This window comes from Oreochromis niloticus, linkage group LG11 (genome assembly GCF_001858045.2).
Source record: "Oreochromis niloticus isolate F11D_XX linkage group LG11, O_niloticus_UMD_NMBU, whole genome shotgun sequence".
In the NCBI taxonomy this organism is placed as follows: domain Eukaryota; kingdom Metazoa; phylum Chordata; class Actinopteri; order Cichliformes; family Cichlidae; genus Oreochromis; species Oreochromis niloticus.
The window spans coordinates 10,146,552-10,166,639 of NC_031976.2; the positions used below are offsets into that span (position 1 = coordinate 10,146,552).

Below are 20,088 nucleotides of genomic sequence, written 5' to 3' on the forward strand. Positions count from 1 at the left end.
AATAGTTTCACTGACTGAAACCAGAAGAATAGTACAGTTTATTACAGAACAGTAACACCTCTCTACAGTAACATACATATCAAAGTTGGCTTGTTAGTCAGTGCAGATACTCCTTATTTTGTGGAAGTACTTAAAGCAAAAGGTAAAAATAGTGAAGAGAGGCAACTGCGGTTAGATTGGATCTGTCACACCTTTTCACCATACACACTCATTCGTGTCACAGGGATGCCGCATTTACCATAGAAATATAACACCTTTATTCTGTATTGTCAGCTGATTACAAACACCTTTTTTAAACAGACATGAGAAAATACAACAAAAAAACTGATCAAACATTTAAATTACCCCCAAAACCGAATCGTAATTCTTGTGGCCCCAACGACTGCACCCATTTGACAGAAACCAGAAACGTTTATGTTACAAAAACCTTAAAAAACTGGAAACTGAAGCAAAGAGGAAAAAAAAAACATCAGCGGAATTATAGGTGAAAAGATAGAACCAAGTTTTATCAGACAATTCAGTGACTCATTATAGCTGTTTTCCTGGAAAGGTGGGTGAGGGTGGGTGTGTGGGGTGGTGGGTGTGTGGGTGGGGGTGGGGGGGGGGTAATAATATAATAATATCAATTCATATGAGAAAAACTTTGTAATGATTCAGAGCTACCCTTCTCTAAGGGGATCCAAACTATGTCAGTAAAATGCAGCCTGGAGTTTTTGTGATTTTTCCTGTAATTTGTCATCCCTCCCGGCATTGAAGCAAAGAAGCTGAAAGAGGAACCGTCTGCATGCCCATCAATAAACTCTTGTAAAAAGGGACTTCTTTCTTGTAATCCTGATTAATATCACGAGAACTATGAAGTCACTTGACAACAAACGCCTCGGATGTGCACAAAGACTGCAAAGGTTAAACTAACAGCTTGGTTACATGCTTCCTCTTTCAGGTTGTGGTTTTCTCTGTGTTGGGTAAAGTGCAAATCTTCTGCTAATGATGCTAGGCAACCTACACTGCTGAATCTGCAAAGTTGCACTGAACACGATTTCCTGTGTGCAGACTGATGCAACGGGTACATCTGTGAGGGGGGTCATCGTGTTTGGATAAAAATGTAGGCTACTATGACATGTAACTTTTCATGGTGGTGCGTTTCCCCACTTAAACTGGATGACGTTGCCGCAGCTGCTGACAGATGTTGTAGTTGACACAGTTTCGTGCTAAGTAAAGAGCCAGCGGCAAAACAAACTGCAACAAGTCTAACTGTGACTCATTGTCCCAGGTGAAGATACAACAAAGTATTCAAAATCAGATTTATAATGGAATTGCATACATTTTGGTCATAACTCATAGAAGTACAAAAACAGAGTAAAAAATACATATCTGTGGTACATTATATTAATATACAGTCACATGCATACATTCACAAGTGCCAAACCTTAACACTCTAGAAGTGACAATAAGCCACAGTGATCTATTTTTACTGGACATGAAAAAATAAAAAGAAGCACATCCCCCAACTGTCCCAGTTCACTACATAGCAGTGCTCCTCTCATCCACGCTGGTAGTTTGTGAGTAGACTGATGCGGAAATTCTGTCCTGTGGTATGAAGACCTTGACCAGCTGGCACAGTCTGCAGGGAGATCTGTTTATCATCCGCAACAGGTGCCTCCTGAACTTCTCCCCGACAAACACATACAGGATGGGGTTGAGGCAACTGTGAGAGTAAGCAATGGCCTCTGTGATTTGTAAAGACAGTCTGATGGCTTGGCTGCCCGCACATCCAAAATTCCACCCATGTAGCTCCAGTGCATGGAAAAATGATGTAACGTTGTAGGGAATCCAGCAACAGAAGAAAATAGCTACCACTATGACAACAAGGCGGATAGCTAGTTTCTTGGATGACTGGCTGTTCTGTAACCTCCAGATGATCTGTGAGTAGCAGAAAACCAGAATGATGATCGGGATGAGCAGACCTATAATGTTCATTTTAAAGATGCTAACGAGCTTCCAGAAGTGAGGAGTGGAATCCTCTTTTGGAAAACCAGGATAGCAAGTGTACTGTCCCGACACATTTCTTTGCTCTTTGAGGAAGATCAGGTCAGGAAAGGAAGCCAGAAATCCCGCTCCCCATGTAATAGCAGCTGCAATCATTCCAAAGGAGCGTGTACGTGCTTTCATAGCACAAACAGCATGCACTATAGCCAAGTACCGATCAATGCTCATTAGACTGATAAAAAAGATCCCACAGTAAAAGACGATATGATAAATGCCCAAGACTATTTTGCACATAGCATCCCCAAACACCCACTCGTCCTTGGCTTGGTGGGCTAGGAAGGGCAGGGAACACACCAAAAGGAGGTCAGCGATGGCCAAGTTTAACAAGCACACGTCGGTCATGGTGCGGAGTCGTGCTCCACAAGTAATGACCCAGAAGACCAGAGAGTTACCCAGAAGGCCCAGCAGGAAGAAAATGATGTAGATGGCAGGAAGAAAAGTTGCTCCGTGTCGCTTATATACACATGGTTCATAGCCCGTCAAATCAAAATAATCATAATAATCAGTAGTATTTTCAGTAGTATAGTCAGGAGTATATTCACTACTACTTTGAGTAGCAAGTGGTGTGATGAAGCTGGAAAGAAACAGAGGCACAAAAAGAAATGATTAGATTTACTTATTATGACTTACTCACTTTCAATTACCTTGTGACAGATTAAAGTATGCATCTATATAAAACAACACCTTTTTAAACAGTTTAACTCAATGATGATCTGCAGGCTTCAAACTGTGTGGCAGCTCATTCAAACAGTATCGGAAAGCATTTCTTCATTTTCAGGACTGGCATGAGGAACTTTCAAAACCAGTCGCTCACATGATCAGCGGTTTTGGTACTATGTCTGACCTTGGCCAAAGCTGTTCACAATGTTGGAAGTCTAAACAGAAACAATTATATAAAGCAGCTTATTTATCAGAATACTGGGATCAGCAAAATCAAAGCATCGATAAAGACTGGTAGTTGTTTAGTTGTCAGCTGCTCAGGTAAAAGTTGATTAACAGGAGCACTGAGGAGATTTTCTTCACTTTAAATGAAATGATGCATTTAAAGTGAAGCTGCTGAGAACGTTTGTGTGTGATAGTGCCGATAGATACTTTCATCTGAATCATCTGAATAGCAGTACCACAGCTGTGACACAGAATACAATCATTAATTAATAGCAACATTTTAACTAAATGAGAGTATAGTGCAAAACCAACATATACAATGATGAAACTAAGATTACATTTGATAATTTTTCTTGTTATGCGTTTATTGTAGAAGCTTTACCTTACAAAATAAAACACCTCGAGGCACCTTGTTGCGATTTGGACCTACACAAAAAATGAATTTAACTGAATTTAATCAATTTATAAGATGGTGTAAGCCAGCCAAAGTCCTTCTATCTAATAGTTTCCCAATGCGTTCATCAGGTTTCGCAACCATCTTAAAATGCCTCCTGGCACTTTTCAGCACAGGCAATCGGACACAGAATGAGCATCATGAAGGCCTGTGTGACCACAGTTTTTCAATCTGTAAGTACAATTAACATTTATTTTATGATATATATATATTCTGAAGAATATTCATAACACTCTGTTTATTTACTTCAGTTGAATTTCGTTACAGCTCAGCAGGAAGGTAAATTTTATTATGAAGTGCTGCGGTTGTAAATAAAATAAGCGGTTAGTGAAGCAGCACGGTTGTTTTGGTGCAGATAAGAACTGTAGCAAAGTAAGAGAACCACTGCACGAGCTCACGTGGCAGCGAGGTAAGCTTTATCAGGCTTTTTTTTTTTTTTTTTGAACTTCCTACGAGACAGACCGTCTGTGACTGCTGCTGCTGTGTTTGGAAGTAAGAGCAGGCGGCCAGCAACTGTGAAAACAAACAGCTGGCGATTGTTTACAAGCGAGCAAATTACAAGTATTTGGAGACAAATGACGAAGTGCTTGAAGATTTTGAATCGCCCACAGTTCATGAGAAAGTAACACAAACTGTCCAAATGCAGGCCAACGCTAAAACAATGACTGGGAATGCGTCGCCTGGAAGGAAAAGTGAAAGGAACGTGAAAACCACAAAGATTCAAAAAGACGGGGCGGGGGAAAGGATAGTAATGATATTAAAAGCTTAAAATAGTCTCATGGTGAGCAATAAATGAAGAAAATGCCGATAGATGTTTGTTAGAGCCAATCTTACCCTTGGAAAAGTGAAGATTCAGTAAGATTCAGACTGAAAGTAATGTCAGTTTCAGTGGTCTCGTCCATGATCAGCTGCTTTAAAAAAGAAAGAAAGAAGCCAAAGAACTGAAAATCCGTCCTACCTCCTTAAAGTGGCAGGGGTGGGGATACTGTATTTTAACTCTACTGTAAAGGAGTGAAATAAATCTCTAGTTTTCACTCGTTAGCAAAAATCAGCCCTACTTATATGGTAAAAGGATGTAAATTCGTTTAATCATTTAATTGCATGTAAATGTTCTATGCAATTTTGATACATAACTCAAATATTAGATCTTAAACGGAGTTAAATCTGGGCAAATTAAATGTGCGTATAAGTATATGCACACAGGGACAGGCTCAGCACCAGGCCGTGTGAACTGGATGGGCAAACAGCTTTGATGGGGGGAATTTGGCTCAAGTCACTTTGCTATTACATGAATTAGAATACAAAATGTGATTGCACTCACACATGCACAATTGCAACCACTCCATAATAATGTCATAGAGGAATGTAGCCACAGATACAAAAGTGGAAAAATACATGTGTTTGAAAGCAAACGCACCGCCACACACAGTGGGACAGCTGACTGTGAGCACGCAATTATTTTCAACACAGTTCTATTTGTTTTGAAGTTTTTGAGTAGGGTTGTGCTTTAAAATTGTCTGATGGGTGACCTGATTTTAGTTTCAAATATAAATGAGGGTTACCTCTCACCGCTGTCCCTCACAGGCATGCTGCTTACCTCGATTGCAGCAGAAGTATTTGTGGTTAACCAAATGTTAATGATTCTATACTGCTGTTAACCTAATAATTAAACCCAGCTTGCAAGCTTATTTGCAAGTTCATTTATCTGTATAAATCAGTGTAACTTATAGTTGACATATATCCATAGAATTCAGCTGAGGGGGGCACAGGGGCTTTATTGGGCCAATTCTTGACGTGAAGTCTGCATATAGATCATATTTTTGAATTACATTTATTAGGCAACTTCTTTGTATATCAGTGGATCTGCAAAAATATAAGTAACAAAAGTGTTCAAACAAATGGGATAAAGTATAAGGCACATTTTTTGTGTCTGGTGCAGAAGTAGAAATTAACATCACATGAATAATCTGATAAAGTAGATATCCAAAGTGGAGATGATTGGCCATGAAGCCAAACATTGTCTACCTTCAGTGAAAACCAAGCACAGCATGTCAGTACAAAAACCACATACCAAGTGTCAAACACGAAGGTGAGGAAAGGCGAGGATATAGGGGTTTTTTGCAGCCACAGGATCTGTGCACCTTGCAATCATTAAGTCAACCATGCTCTCTTGTGTATACCAAAATACTCTAGAATCAAATGTCAAATGCCACCTGTCTGACAGCTTAAGCCTGGCCTAGTTTGTTCATTGATGACAGTGACACAAAAGAATGGCTGAAAAAGAAGAGGATCAACATGGTGCAATGAGCCAAAGTCCAGACTTTAGGCTGATTGAAATGCTGTGGCTGGCCCTTAAGAGAGCTGTGCATGAACAAACTCCTGAATATCTCAATGAATTGAAGCAAGGTTGTTCAGAGGATTGGGGGAAAAACACTACACGGCGAACTCAAATCTCCTCTGTGCGCACTCGGAACTAATTCTGTTAATTGCTGTTAATTTGGGGATTATTTTACCAATCGATCTAATGCTCTTTAGTCTTTAACTGCTTCATTATGAAATAATATGAAATTACTTCGTGACTGGTTACATATATAAATAAGTTTTACATACTTGCAGCATTTTTAAAGATCTCTTTGCTTCTAGTTGTTGATGATTTTCATGCTTGTGGTCATTCCATGTATTGAGGGGAGGGTGACCCACATTTGCTCCTGTTATGGTTTGTGGCGACAGATTTCTTTCTTGTATGCCCTTTTAACTTCACAGCACTTTTGGTTTATTACATTTCACACAGGTGCATTAGAATCAGTGCGCTGCATCAGTTTGTGGTAGGCTTCCCCAGCAGTGGTTTTGTCATCTCTTCCCTCTACCTTTCCTCTTTTGATAGAAATTTTGGTAAATTTAATCTAATAAACAATCTGTTACAGCAGCACACTGACTGTTGTAGCTTCTTCAGTGATGTGGCTTTAACACATTTTCACAGCTGCATGCAAAAAAAAAATAGAACAAATCAATCAATCAATAAATCTATGAAAAGCAATGTTAAAGGAGAATATCTCGCTAAAGTTGATTATTTCATGATTTCTAACAGAACCTGAGTTGGCATAGGATTTGTGTGCATCAGTCAGCAGGCAGTATCAGCAGCTTGTTTACACAATATTATAATACTGATAATAATAATAGTAATAATAATAATAGCTTAGCTTTATATGATATCTTTCAAGGAACTCAAGGTCACTTTAAACATAAAACTATTAAAAAAGGGAAGCCAAAGGAAGCAATTATTCTCCGTAAAGAGAATAACTGCTGTTTTTTTACCACTACATAGCTGTAAATTGACTAAAGATTAAAAATCCTGCATGCTGGCCACAGAAGAAGAAATTTCCACTGTAGGTGGTTTATATACTTAAGACTGAAAAAATAACTCTTGAATTGTGAGAACTTTGCAGTTAGTGCGTCACGCTTTATTTAAAATGTTTTGTGATTAGCGTCAGTCTAACTCATATGGAAAAGAAATAAAAAAAAACAGATTTGGCTTACTTCATATAGTGAATCATATAAGGCTTATATGATTTACTCATGAAAGTGGCCACTTTCCTTTAATTGTTTCAGTAAGTATCCAAAACATGCAAGTTTCATTTATATAATTTTTCAAGGGATCTTATATCCGTTTTCACTCTTGTATGCTTTTCATACAAGTTTCACACAGGACAGATGCAAACTTTATAAGATTTATATATATCTTTTCCATATGGGAAATGATGATTGATGAAAGCTACTACTGTTTTTCAAGAATTAAGAACAGGTTTTTTTAAACACGTTACATTAATTTAAAAAACACACAAAAAGACAAATAAATAAAACAAGGCAAAAAAGTAGAAAACTACTTGGATAACTTGGATATTATCAAAGCATATTGCATTTTATATTCAAAAGTGTTACAAATCAGATGAGGATGTAATTTCCTCTCCCACTGACCTAAATTTAACACATGCAAAAGAGAAAATGCCCTGTCACTGTCAGCGGATAGACAGATACAGAAAATGCACCTTGTTGTTTGTCTCTATTATCACTTACGAAAAGAAAAAAAGAAAAATAGGCAGCATTACTGTCATTAATTAAATAATGCATAGATAACACATTCCTCACTGTGCCCCAGTTCACCATTCTTCACTCATATTGCACTATACCACAACAGGAAAAGATGAACTGATAACGATCTTGCGTCTAAGATAATTCATGGATCCATGAGCTAAATCCAAAACATTTTGAGACAGTAATTGCATTATAATTAAACATGTAGTGAGAAATGACAGTCATCAGACTGACCTTCCTCTTTTTACTTTATACTTTTGTCCATTTAGATATGAGTATAGACGCTTTCCATTAAAGAAAAAAAACCGTTTCAATTGTTACAGGCTGAAGATAAATAAGTGTGCGTCATTGTTTTCTTCCCACTTACAGAACTGTAAAGGCGTGCAGCAATACTGCTGACATGTTAGCCTAAATCATTCTGCATGTAAAGTGGGAAAAATATTTTTACCTTTCCATGGTGCTGATGGTGGAATTCATTGTGGATCGCAGGATAGTGAGATGGCTTGCCTAATCAAAGAAGTTATCCACTTTGCATTAAGATCTGTGAAGAGAGAAATGGTTTGCACACACATTAAATGAGAAATGGTTTGCACACACATGAAAAAAATTGAAGGTGTCGCTTTTTTTAAAAAGTACAACCTTCCTCAAAACCAAGGTAACTGGGTGGGCTTGCGGGTTCCGATGTGAGATGTATGGTTTAATTGTTTCCTGAGACTGTTTTCGAAACACGCACTGCGAAAGCCCACAGTCTGTGCAGCTATAGAACCACAAGTCCATATATGCAAACTTTTAAATATGCAAGGTGACTCTGACCAGACCTGCAGGCGCACACAGCTGGAGGCTTGCGTGTGGGTTTTTTGTTTTTTTTTGCATGACAGAAGTGATACTACCGACACAGCCAACAGTGCACCCTGTACAGACAATAGTTTCAGAATAGCATCGTGTCTGCTAAATGTCTTTCTTTCTTTGAGTTAGGGGTAGACTTCTGACTAAACTCTAAAGAGGAAACCTTGTGTGTGACTTGTGTGTTTACTAGATCTTAATATTGTTGTGCATCATTTAAATTCACCTCGTAGGCCCCAACAATGCCTTGTGTTACTCAGATATGTTGTTGTTAGATGACACATGAACTCAGATCTGTGCACTTCTTTTCAAAAAATAATAACCCTCTGACAGGAATTACACCAGTGAAAGTGGTTTTGCCACTTCCATCAAAAAGTGCTGCTATGCATCTATCTTACCCTGCAAACACATTGTTGGCAACACCCTTTAACACACTTCAGAGACTTTTTTCCTCTCACTGTAAAAGGAAAGAAGAATGACAAAAGGGTTTTTTTTTTTGTTCAATAATTTTATTTTTTCAAAAATAACATTGTCTTACAAACTGTGAATAAACATGACATTTATGTTTTGATGCATGTGTTTTGTTTTAAGCACTTTCAAAAATAAATGATTGTAACTGCAAATTGGTTTGGAGAATTGTTTTACACCACTCAGAAGTACTAACCACAGATGTATTCACACACACGTGCGCTCACACACACACACACACACACACACACACGCACACACACACACACACACACACACACACACACGCGCACACACACACACACACATGTAATTTGTGATCTTTGTAGTCTCTCAGTTTCAAAAAAAAAAAAAATCCAGTGCTGCAGAAACAGTTACACCCATCAGCAAAGCACATGACCCATTTTTAATACTCTGATCTCACAGGTGTGTTGGAGGTTTCTTTGTCTGTGGTATCCCTGTGGCTGTAAGGACCACTGCTTTGGTAACTCCAGCCAAGGTATTTAACCATCACCTTGTTCAATGACTTCCTAAACTTCTCTCCTACAAATGCGTAGATCACTGGATTTACACAGCAGTGGGACAGCGCGATAATCTCGGCAATGCTCATGGCAGTGTTGAGGGTTTTTGAACTCACACAGGGGTCGGGTCCCAGGCTTATTTCAAACTCCTCCAGTGTTTTGAAAAAAACTGTAACATTATAGGGAACCCAGCACACCACAAACACACACACTATGATGAAAATCAGCTTCACAGCCTTGTTCCTATTGGAGTTCCTGGACTTTGACAGCACAATGAGGATTTTCACATAGCAGAAAATCATGATGGGAAGGCACAGAAAAAGGCCCACTGTGTTCTCGCTGAAGTTGCGCTGCAACTTCCAGAAATGCTCAGTTGCTTCTGGATAGATGGGCTGGCACTCTGAGGTGTTATCAATAGACTCCAAGGAGGCAAATACAACCCGAGGGGTTGCCATAGTGACAGATATCGCCCAAATAATGATGCTGGCTGTGATGCCGTAGCGACGTGTCCGGGCTCGAATGGCTGCCACCGCATGGACGATGGCCAGGTAGCGGTCCACGCTCATGAAGGTCACGAACAAGGTCCCACTGTAGAAGCCTAACTGTTGGGTGGAAGAAGAGAGGAAGTTAAATTAGAACAGGATGTAACATGACATGAGGAAACCTTTGATGAGGCTTTAAATGCGTCAGTGAGGTTCTTCACAAATCTGACATTACCCAGCAGTTGCTTCACACATCACCTGAGCTTTAGAGCATCGAACAACTAAACAGGTGTAATTGTTTGTGAATTTTGCATTCAGAAAACAGAAATCATTTCTTTTAACTTAGTTACATGAAAAAGCATGAAGTAATTAATGTGAGTAAACCAGTTAAACATTCACTGATTAAAAAAACACAACATAAAAAAAATGTCATCTTGACAAAAGAGCCCATTCAGATTACTTAGTTTATAAATAAACTTTACTTTTTGGTAGTACATATGATTCAATTGATTTTGATCAGCCTACGAATAATCATCTCTTTTTTTCTGAAGAGCCAGCAACATGGCAAAGCCATGAGGAAGTTGCAGTTCGTCAGTCATAGTTACAACACTTCAAATTCAACAGAATCCAGATTATCTGTTTTTTAAATCTCATGAACCGCAGTCTTGGCTCTGAAGAAGGCACGGTATCGACTTGTTAATCATGAAAGTTGAAGTGCTTCAGTTGTTCCAATAATGAATATGCATTCCATGTGTTATGGTACACATGAGGTTTTCCATTTAGAGAAAGAAAGTAAGAAAGAAAATAACTACCTGATAAACTCCTGTTTTTATTTTGCATAAGCCGAGGTTCTGGGAACTGTAGGCCCAGAGGGGCAGTGATACAGCCACTAAGAGGTCAGACAGAGTCAGGTTGAGAAGACATACATCAGTCATAGTTCTGAGCTTAACATGCCGCAGGAGGACCCACAGGACAGTGCTGTTTCCTGTGAAATAAATTCAGATATTAATCTTAGAACAGAACGTATGTGAAAGTCTGATGCATGCATGAACTTTATTGATGAGTTATGTGTTCTGTGCTTCAGTATACAGTGTTGAGTCCTGGGCTATCGTACAAGCTATGTCTGTGTATTCGAAAAGCCTTATAAATGCTGTGTTACATAGAATTGGTATGGAAAAATAGTAAGAAACATACCTAGAATGCCAACACAAAACAGCACATAGCAAAGCACTGTTAAGACCATGGATCCAATGTAGAAATCTGAACTTGCATCCTGATCGCAGGTATAATTGTAATCATAGTCATAAGTGTCTGAGTAGTTAAGGGTCTCGTTATATGACATGGTGGTAGAGCTGTGAGACAGAAAAGGAAATTTGGTCAATAGAGCACAACAGTCGTGTAAAAAGGTGAGAATGTCACCGTCACGTGTAAAAGCTACTGTGATCTTTGACGTAAAGAGAAAAAAGGAAAAAAAACAATTACCTGAACTATTCTCAATGTATTCATCTCAAGTTATTTAAATGATGTAAACAATACACAAGTAATAACAACATGGAGGCTACCCGTTGTTACTATATAGCATACACCAACCATACTAAATCTGTTAAATCAGCTTGTTGGGAAATCAAATAAAAGTAGTTCATCTGGTGTTAAAAAAGGTGCAGCTCAGTACTTTAAAAAGCACCAGCCAAACCACTCAAGCAGCTGGACCAGCTCATGTACAGCTCATGTTTTCAGTTTCAAACCCAGTTCTGGATTGTTTTGGGTGAGTCTCTGACATACATGCACACATATGAAGTGTTCCAGTGTTTTCCTCCTTTTTCTTCAGCACATCAGAACATTAAAAAGTGACAATACAGATAGAGAGAAATGCCCAATAGACATAAAACTTCCGCTATTCAGTTTTTGTCCTCAAATGCCTCCTTTGTTCCCTTTCCTCAGTGCCACGCACTCTTCAGTCACCCCGCTGTTTAACAGATATCACAGACAATGTAAAGAGGCACATTTACATCCATCTATGATGATTATAAGATTATGTTTTTTGTGCCATATTATACCAGAACATGTCTACAAGCCATTTGTGGTAGTTACTGAATTACTTACCAAACACTAACTTGAGTCTGTTCTCATTCTATTTTAAAGCCAAAGCACCTGAATATTTTGAATATAAATATGTATGTATGTGTAAAGAAAATGCTTACTTACTTTATGATGGCACCTTTTGGCTCCTGATTTAATTTTTCTTGTGGAAAGTCACATAAGAATTTCCTCCATAGTTTAGCTATCAGAAGTCTTTAAAGCCAGTCTTCAAGAAACAGAAAAGGAGTATGTTGTTTATTTCTTCTCTTTATTAGACTCTCTATTCCCCACAAGCATGATGAGTGAACAGTTTGCTCATCAAATGAACATTTTAAAGTGATGATAAATTCTTCAAAAGGGAAAAATTAGTTCAAACAGGGAATTGAAAGAGTGGACTGGACTTTCCTGCCCTTTAAGTAAAATATTTTTGATAGAATCATCATTTAGTGAGTCATGTAAGAGAGGCTTATTTGAAAAACCACCCAGAAGGTTAACTTCTGTTTTCAAATTTAAACAGTGTTTCAAGTACAGGCTAAATATAAAGAATGAATGTAGATGAATGCTTATACATCCATAGACATCTCAAAACTTCCTGCCGGCGTGACCATAATCAAATTGATGTGATCTATTCAAACCGCATGTCAAACATTTTTCCTTTCACTATAAACAGATGCACAACCACCTGACTTGTTACCCATGCCGACCCTCACTTCCTGTGGGTGACAGTGTTTACGCGCTGACACACACACACACACACACACGCATATTCCTCAACTACACAGTGGGTTAAAGGGTGTAGGAGGTGAATGAGCTGAAGTAAGTCTAGTAAGTTGAAACTAAATGTTTAGAAATCAAAAATTTGAACATACTTACCACATTTTTGGCCAAAATCACTGCTCCTGAATGTGTATGTTCTTGTGCTGCGCCCCAAGCTTACATGTCATCCTGCCAATATGCATTGCTTGCTTTTTGTGTCAAATCCTGCAGCGGAGCTCATTTCTGGTAACGTGAACTCTGGGTTTTGCTGTTTCCTCCGCATTGCTTTAAACCTGCAAAGAGGTGTTGGTGCGGTTTTCTCAGAAATGTCCCTTTATGCGTTAACATGAGGCGGGAAAAGACAAAGGGGAAAAATATATTCAAATGAGGAGTTTCCTTTTTATTCCTTTCAAATATACCTCTTAATAATATGATTTCTAAAAACTAAATTCAGCTCATCAGGAATGACTGGGCTTAGTTTGCACAACTTTACTTGAACTTACTCACAGTTCATGCCTCAAATAAATCATGCTAGTGCTGAGTGGTGGCTGCAACCATAAATAAATTGAAATAAAACTACCTAACATATCTTACCAAATGTACATATCTCAAATGTACTTTTGGAATCTGACAAGAATTCTCAATGACTTTCATTTCAATTTCAAGATGTGCTGTCTCATTTATTGTCCTAAGGAAACAGTTACACAAAAACAAGATGAGAGATGAGTACATGAATGACTTTGATCTCCCCATTTGCAGAGTACTTACAAATACAAGGAATCATGAAATCATAAAAGAAAGATAAATTGCATATATTTGAACTATGTAAATGAAAGTACAGGTTTTGTACAAACATCAGAAAAAGCAGAGTTTATTTTAGAATTGGTTTAGAATGAAAAACAGCACATTGTATAATGTACAGATATACAAAAGTGAGAGAATAAGATCTGACAACACTGGAAAGTTTGTTCCACATAAACATATCAAATTCCATTATGATGTGAAATGTGGAAATTACGCTTCTAAACATTATCTTCATAATGTGATACATTTGAATGAAACACTTTTTCCACAGCTCATTAAAAACATGTAAAAGGAGAAAGCAAACTGTTACAGGCTGCTGTGAAAAACAAGTTCAGTTTACAACACCAGCAAGTTTCATTAGGCCTGAGCAGACAGAGGAATAGCATTACACAGAGTTTAGATGGCAGTGCTAACAGGTTCTATTCATTCAAATGGTCTAAACATGTGCAGACAGACCTTGAAGCTAAGATACTGGTGAAGAGTACTGTGGCTACAACTGACCTCCATAGATATAAGTGGAGGTGACTTCAGTGGATCTGGACATAACTGTGCTTCTCCTGTCTGCCACATCTCTGCTGTAACCAGGCACAAACTTTTTCAGCAGCTGCAAGGCTCGTCTCATAAATTTCTCTCCCACAAAAGCGTATATGATGGGGTTCAGACAGCAGTGAGCGTACGCTAAGGCCTGGGTCACAATTATTGATTTCATTAAATTTTTCTCCCAAGTTTCATCATGTGGGATTTTTCCTCTTTCCTGAAGAAACTTCAAGAAACGGGAAATGTTATACGGAGCCCAGAGCAAGAAAAATGCAACCACTATACAGATGATCAGCTTGACGATGCGGTGCTTCTTTGAGGTCCTCATGCTCACCAGTGTGGGGATGATCCTGGAGTAGCAACCTACCATCACCAACAAAGGAATCACGAGACCCAGCACATTTGCGGTGAACAGGTTGTAATGCTCCCAGACTTTGGTCTCTTTGGGATAGTCACAAACAAACTTCTGGGACTCTTCTGTTTCCTGTGTGAAGATAAAATCTGGCAGAGAGACAAACAAGCTCAGCATCCAAACGAGCACGGTCAGAATGATGGCTGCCCTCTTTGTGCGATAACGTGCAACCCTGTGAGCGTGCAAGATGATCATGTAGCGGTCCAGCGTCATGACAACCATGAAGAAGATGCTGCTGAAGAAGCCAGTCTGGTGAGAGCCGGAGACTAAACGGCACATGAAGTCTCCAAAAGTCCACTGGCCGACCCTGGCATAGTGAGAGTAGAAAGGCAGCGTGAAGACGAAGAGGAGGTCAGAGAGAGCCAGGTTGAAGAGGCAGATGTCTGTCAGGTTGCTCTGATTGCGGTGCTTCACCAGGACACACACCACTAGTCCGTTACCTTTGGGAGAAAAGACGCAATAAGTGTATCTGTCACACTGTTACATGTAGAACAACGTTATCTCTTTTTCTCTTACATACACACACTTTCATACATCATTTAAATACAATCCAATACCCATAATATACACACAAGAGGACACACCTACCTATGAAGCCCAGGATGAAAACCAAACTATAGAGAGTGGCCAGAAACACTTTGATGAAGTGCATTACGTCGCTGTATATGATAGGAGAGTAGTTTCCATCGTCAGTAAAAAAAGGGCTGTAATCATACATTGTGGTGTATTCTGTGATGTTCTCTCCTGCGAAGGGAGAGAAAAGCTTTTTAAAATGTCAACAATTAAGATACAACACACATGCATCAGGATTAGAGCCTATTTATTAGGAAACACAAACACAACTGCTACTGTATACACCTGCTGCTGACAGTTGGGGGTGGGACAGGAGAAGAAAGTGCTGGTTGTAGTCGCCCGATCAAGGGGTACTTGATCGGGCGATTTTTCCTTTTCTGAGAAAACCACTGATAATCATTGACTGAACTGTCGTTACCTGGCATTTTGGCTCCTCAGAGATAATTGATAAATAAGGGTTTGTTTTCCCACACAGGGATAATTTTGGAAGTTTGACACCCCTTCATCTCACACCATCATCAATCCATAAGATGCCACTGCTACACTAAAATAGGATTTAGTCTGTTAATTAAACCTGAATTATCTATCCATCCATTCGCTTCCGCTTATCCTTTCCAGGGTCGCGGGGGGCGCTGGAGCCTATCCCAGCCGCCACAGGGCGAGAGGCAGGGTACACCCTGGACAGGTCGCCACAGTCTGTCGCAGGGCCAACACCAGAGATGGGCAGTAACGCGTTACTTGTAACGCGTTACTGTAATCTGATTACTTTTTTTCAAGTAACGAGTAATGTAAGGGATTACTATTGCAAAAACGGTAATTAGATTACCGTTACTTTCACGTAGGAACGCTGCGTTACCGCGTTACTAAAACCGTGATTTTTTGCGAGAACGTCTCATGACAGTGACGTAAGCGAGTGCGACGTTCGTGACAACAGCTGTCTGCAGATCATAATATATCGAGTGCGGGACAGAGTGTAGCATGCAGCGTTTAAAGCGTGGAAGTACTGACCTTATTTTGAGTTTGATTCCATAAAAAGTGACAAAAACATTAGTGTCCGTTGTGCGTGGGAAGAAAACTTCTTTTTACAGCGAAAAAACCCCTAAACTTCCAAGCAAGCACCGAGTGTACTACGACGTAATGTGAAATTCACAGAGAAACTCGCGGATTCTTCCACTGACCGCTGCGGCACACCTGCACCAGGGTAAACCTCCTCCGCCTACCCCAGTCCTGCTTTACAGGTGAAAATAGAGCAACAGGACCGCTAGTCTTTGATTTTATTTATTTTCTGCTGTGTTTTACTTGCATCTATTTGAAAGAGTGAGTGTAAACACAAAAAAATATTTTATTTTATGTGCTGGAATGTGCAGAAAATAGGTTTAAATGTTAAACAAATTTCTTCCAGTCAGAGAATGTTGCATATAATTTAATTTTTGCTTGATGCATAAAGTTAAAAGATTAAAACTAATAAAACAAGTTTTAAAAAGAGACTTTTCCATTTGATTACATTTTGTATGATGAATTATGCAGAAAAAGTAGAATTGGGCTGAAAGATCTATCGCTTTATCACCTATTCAGGTTGTAAATCGTGTTTTTAAAAAGTAACTAAGTAACTAAGTAATTGATTACTTTTGAAAATAAGTAATCAGTAAAGTAACGGGATTACTTTTTGGGGGAAGTAATCAGTAATTAGTAACTGATTACTTTTTTCAAGTAACTTGACCAACACTGGCCAACACACAGGGACAGACAACCATTCACGCTCACATTCACACCTAGTGACAATTTGGATTATCCAATTAACCTATCCCCTGAAACTGCATGTCTTTGGACTGTGGGAGGAAGCCGGAGTACCCGGAGAGAACCCACGCAAACTCCACACAGAAAGTCCCCGGCCTGATGGTGGAATTGAACTCAGGACCTTCTTGCTGTGCGGCAACAGTGCTAACCACCATGCCACCGTGCTGCCCTAAACCTGAATTATTGTAACTTGTTTAGTTCATTTGAGTTAAATGATAGGACATTAAATGATAGGAAAATACAAGAGCCTTAAGATGAACTTTAATGACATTGTGACAATGCATAGAATTTGTACCTTTTTGCAAACAATTTTCAAAGTAAGACAACCGAATACCGGATACTGAATTGCTGTTAAAATATATTCACCTTCCATGGCGATATCTCAGTGAAGGCTCTTCCAGGTAGAGTCAGGAATTCCACTTCAAGCCTGCTTTTCCCTCTTTTACTGACGTGATGCCTCTAGACATGCAGAGGTGAAGTAACCGTCTTGATGTCTGCAGTCCGATAATGAGGACCACAGAAACAGAAGTGCACATGTTGTTTCGTGTATGTGCCCAAACTGAGATCCTTATCAGGATTCTGTAGTTAAAGATATAGCTTGGCATCCAAACAGCAATAAAACTTTAAAGAGAACGACAGGACATGTGGACACATATTAACAGCTTCAGAAAATGACTGTTGGACTTTGCTTAAAGCGTTAAAGGGTTTATTAATAATGTGATTTTATAAACACCGAATCATCCCAACATATGCTGCCATCATCTAAATTCTTTATTATTTGTTGTTATTCCTCAATACCCATATCCTTTCAGACTGGTTGTCATAGAGACACTGTTCTTCCACCAAATCAAATGGCTAAAATAACTCTGTTTACTTTTTTCCCAAGTTTTTATGAATGTATTGCTTAATTTTTTTTTTAGAAATCTCCCAAATTCCTTCCAGTTGAGCTATTGATAAGGCTACAGTGAACTAATCAACCAGTAAAATGGGAGATACAGAAAAATTCTTTAAACAATCCCACAATTTTTACTCTACAGCAAATATTCCACCCTCAAATAATAAGAAAATGGGTCTTATTTCCAATGTCTTTTCCGGGTTGATACTAGGAAAACATACACAAAAATCTGTAGTGTAACTTGTTGGAACTGTCGTATTTTTTTAGCAGGTGGATAGAAATTTCCAGTTTGGAGTTTATAAGCCATTTTGTGTGAGGAGACGGCTACAGCGGCACACAGAATGCAGTCACCGTCGTAACTTTAACTGCAGCTCTCCTGACACGTGCAGATATTTTATACTTGAGAGCGTGTTGTGTTTGAATAGCATCTTCTGATAGGTTAGAATAATCTTTCTCCCCCTCTATCGATCTTTGTGAGAGACCACAGATCTTCCTCTTCACTGCAAACATGTCGGTGTCAGCCGCAAAATATTCTGAGTACAGTAAATAAAATCACCAACATTTTAACTTTAAGTTGAATTTAAAGTCTTTTTGGAGCTTAATCTGCTGTGCAGCTCGTGTGAAGAGGAACTAAAGTCCTCTTTTGGTCAAAACCACCAAACTCCACAGAAAAAAATGGTAATTTTACCATAAACACAACCTGCTACTGCTTCAGTAGGTTAATTTGCTTGTGTAACTGGTGTTTTAACATGAACTGGAAAACAGATGTGTGAAGGTTGAATGTATGAAGTCACAAAGTAACCAGTCCACCGAGGTAATATTAGCACTTTTTTTTTTTTTTTTTGATTGGAGGCCGGTGTGTTGAGCAAAAACGTAGCAACTCTGGTAAAATATAAAGAAGGGCATCTCTGAAAGCAACTATAGCCATGAAAATATTTCATAATATAACCAAAAATAACCACAAGAACTGAAAACCCAGTGAACTACCTCAGATAATTACTTCACAAACAGGACATCCTGTTAGTGTCTAGTGGAGCTAATTGTAGCTATCAAGCTATAATTATCACATGCACACATTTAGACCTATGTGGGAAAACATAATTCTGAGGGACAACCTTGGAATGTAGAAAGGCCTGAATTATAGTAGTGAGTGTGTTTCTGTGTTTTCGTGCCAATCTTTGCTGTTTCATACATATTACCTCCTCTTAGCAATTTATGTCTGTTTGCTTCTCTCCTACTGTCTGCCTTTATTTACAGCATAGACCAACATATGTTGGCACACTTTTTAGTACTGCTAAAATTGTTGATCGTTGAAACATCCTTAAATAAACACTCCTTCATTAAGTTGAAGTTTAAGGTTCGGGCTGGCTCAAATTGGGTTTGCTTAGCATGTTTTCAATTAACTGTAACAAAAAGTAATTACCACACTCTGACACTTTGTGACAAACAACTCCATCATGGGGCTGGTTGTCCCTGGTTATGTAAAAAAAAAGGTTTTATTTTATTCTATATTTTTTTCAGATAGAGACATAAACAAGTTTAGAAATAAACACCACCTAGTTTAAATACAAGTGCTTTAATAATGTAGCCTCAATTAAAAATCACAAAAACAACTGAGAACAGGCGCCACACTCCACCATGACTACATTTTGTACTGATGTATCATTGGTATAATTTAAAAAAGGCCAAGAGTATCTTTTAAAAGACAAACTGTTTTTTATGCATGATAACTTGTGAGCAAGTCAGTGTAAAAAAGAAGTACATCAACATCAAACTGACTGTAAAGTATTCACCATTTAAAATCTTGATGCATGCTAGATCATCCAGATAGGGAAAGGCTGCTATTTTAAGGCTGCTAGTCTTGATCTAGCAACTCTGTGCATCAGTCACACAACTCATTTATGACAAATGTGCATACCGGATTGTCAGGGGTATAATCTCTGAGTGATCAGTTTTTGCAGACAACACTTTGAAGCCCTGCTTTCGTGCGCCAGCTATTGGTATATGGCTTAATACAAGCTGCTTATCTAACAAAGAAACAAAAACACATCAATTTAAAACCATTTCTCATTCTCAGGGGCCTGGTTGTCACCTAAGCTGACCTCTTGATAAACATTTTTATCTTGCTAACACATGGTTTTAGCATCACAGTGAAAAAACGATTCAAAGAAAGCTATTACCTTCAGCTTCTTATAAAGTGCATTACTTTAATCAACAAAATTGTTTGAGATTTTAACATGAAAACAAAAACAACATGAAAAATTACTCTGACCAATAAAAAATACAAAATCCCTCCTCCTATTAATATTTTGTGTGTTTTTCACAAATTGACCAATGCAAAATAGACAGATTGTCAAGATTAGCAACAGAACTGTGAAAATGAGACTGCACTGAAAAATTGCATGCATTTAAAGTAAGGTTACAGCTCAGAGAGAAAGTCAGAA

The 20,088-nt window shown here is 38.6% G+C and overlaps 2 protein-coding genes across 8 annotated transcripts; both read right to left on the reverse strand.

The window, feature by feature from the left end:
- Nucleotides 1-233: 233 nt before the first annotated feature.
- On the reverse strand, nt 234-8,730 carry ccr8.2 (chemokine (C-C motif) receptor 8.2). Of its 3 annotated transcripts, XM_003443658.5 has the most exons (3): nt 8,117-8,730; nt 7,926-8,018; nt 234-2,620 (listed from the first exon to the last, which is right to left on the reverse strand). In XM_003443658.5, exons 2-3 carry the CDS (start codon nt 7,952-7,954, stop codon nt 1,522-1,524), a joined length of 1,128 nt encoding a protein of 375 aa, XP_003443706.1. In that variant the 5' UTR covers nt 7,955-8,018; nt 8,117-8,730; the 3' UTR covers nt 234-1,521. The 3 variants fall into 3 exon arrangements, with proteins under 3 accessions (XP_003443706.1, XP_005450615.1, XP_025767207.1); XM_005450558.4 differs by lacking the exon at nt 8,117-8,730 and having other exon boundaries at nt 7,926-8,096; XM_025911422.1 differs by lacking the exons at nt 7,926-8,018; nt 8,117-8,730 and adding an exon at nt 4,220-6,889.
- A 128-nt stretch (nt 8,731-8,858) lies between these two features.
- Nucleotides 8,859-17,239, reverse strand: LOC100700996 (C-C chemokine receptor type 2). 5 transcript variants are annotated; one of them, XM_013270387.3, is made up of 6 exons: nt 13,221-13,903; nt 12,744-12,958; nt 11,997-12,096; nt 10,986-11,143; nt 10,604-10,776; nt 8,859-9,911 (listed from the first exon to the last, which is right to left on the reverse strand). In XM_013270387.3, exons 4-6 carry the CDS (start codon nt 11,131-11,133, stop codon nt 9,195-9,197), a joined length of 1,038 nt encoding a protein of 345 aa, XP_013125841.1. In that variant the 5' UTR covers nt 11,134-11,143; nt 11,997-12,096; nt 12,744-12,958; nt 13,221-13,903; the 3' UTR covers nt 8,859-9,194. The 5 variants fall into 5 exon arrangements, with proteins under 5 accessions (XP_013125841.1, XP_013125871.1, XP_025767208.1 ...); XM_013270417.3 differs by lacking the exons at nt 8,859-9,911; nt 10,604-10,776; nt 10,986-11,143 and adding exons at nt 14,968-15,123; nt 17,116-17,239 and having other exon boundaries at nt 11,991-12,096; nt 13,221-14,819; XM_025911423.1 differs by lacking the exons at nt 8,859-9,911; nt 10,604-10,776; nt 10,986-11,143 and adding exons at nt 14,968-15,123; nt 15,961-15,999 and having other exon boundaries at nt 11,991-12,096; nt 13,221-14,819.
- Nucleotides 17,240-20,088: the final 2,849 nt, after the last annotated feature.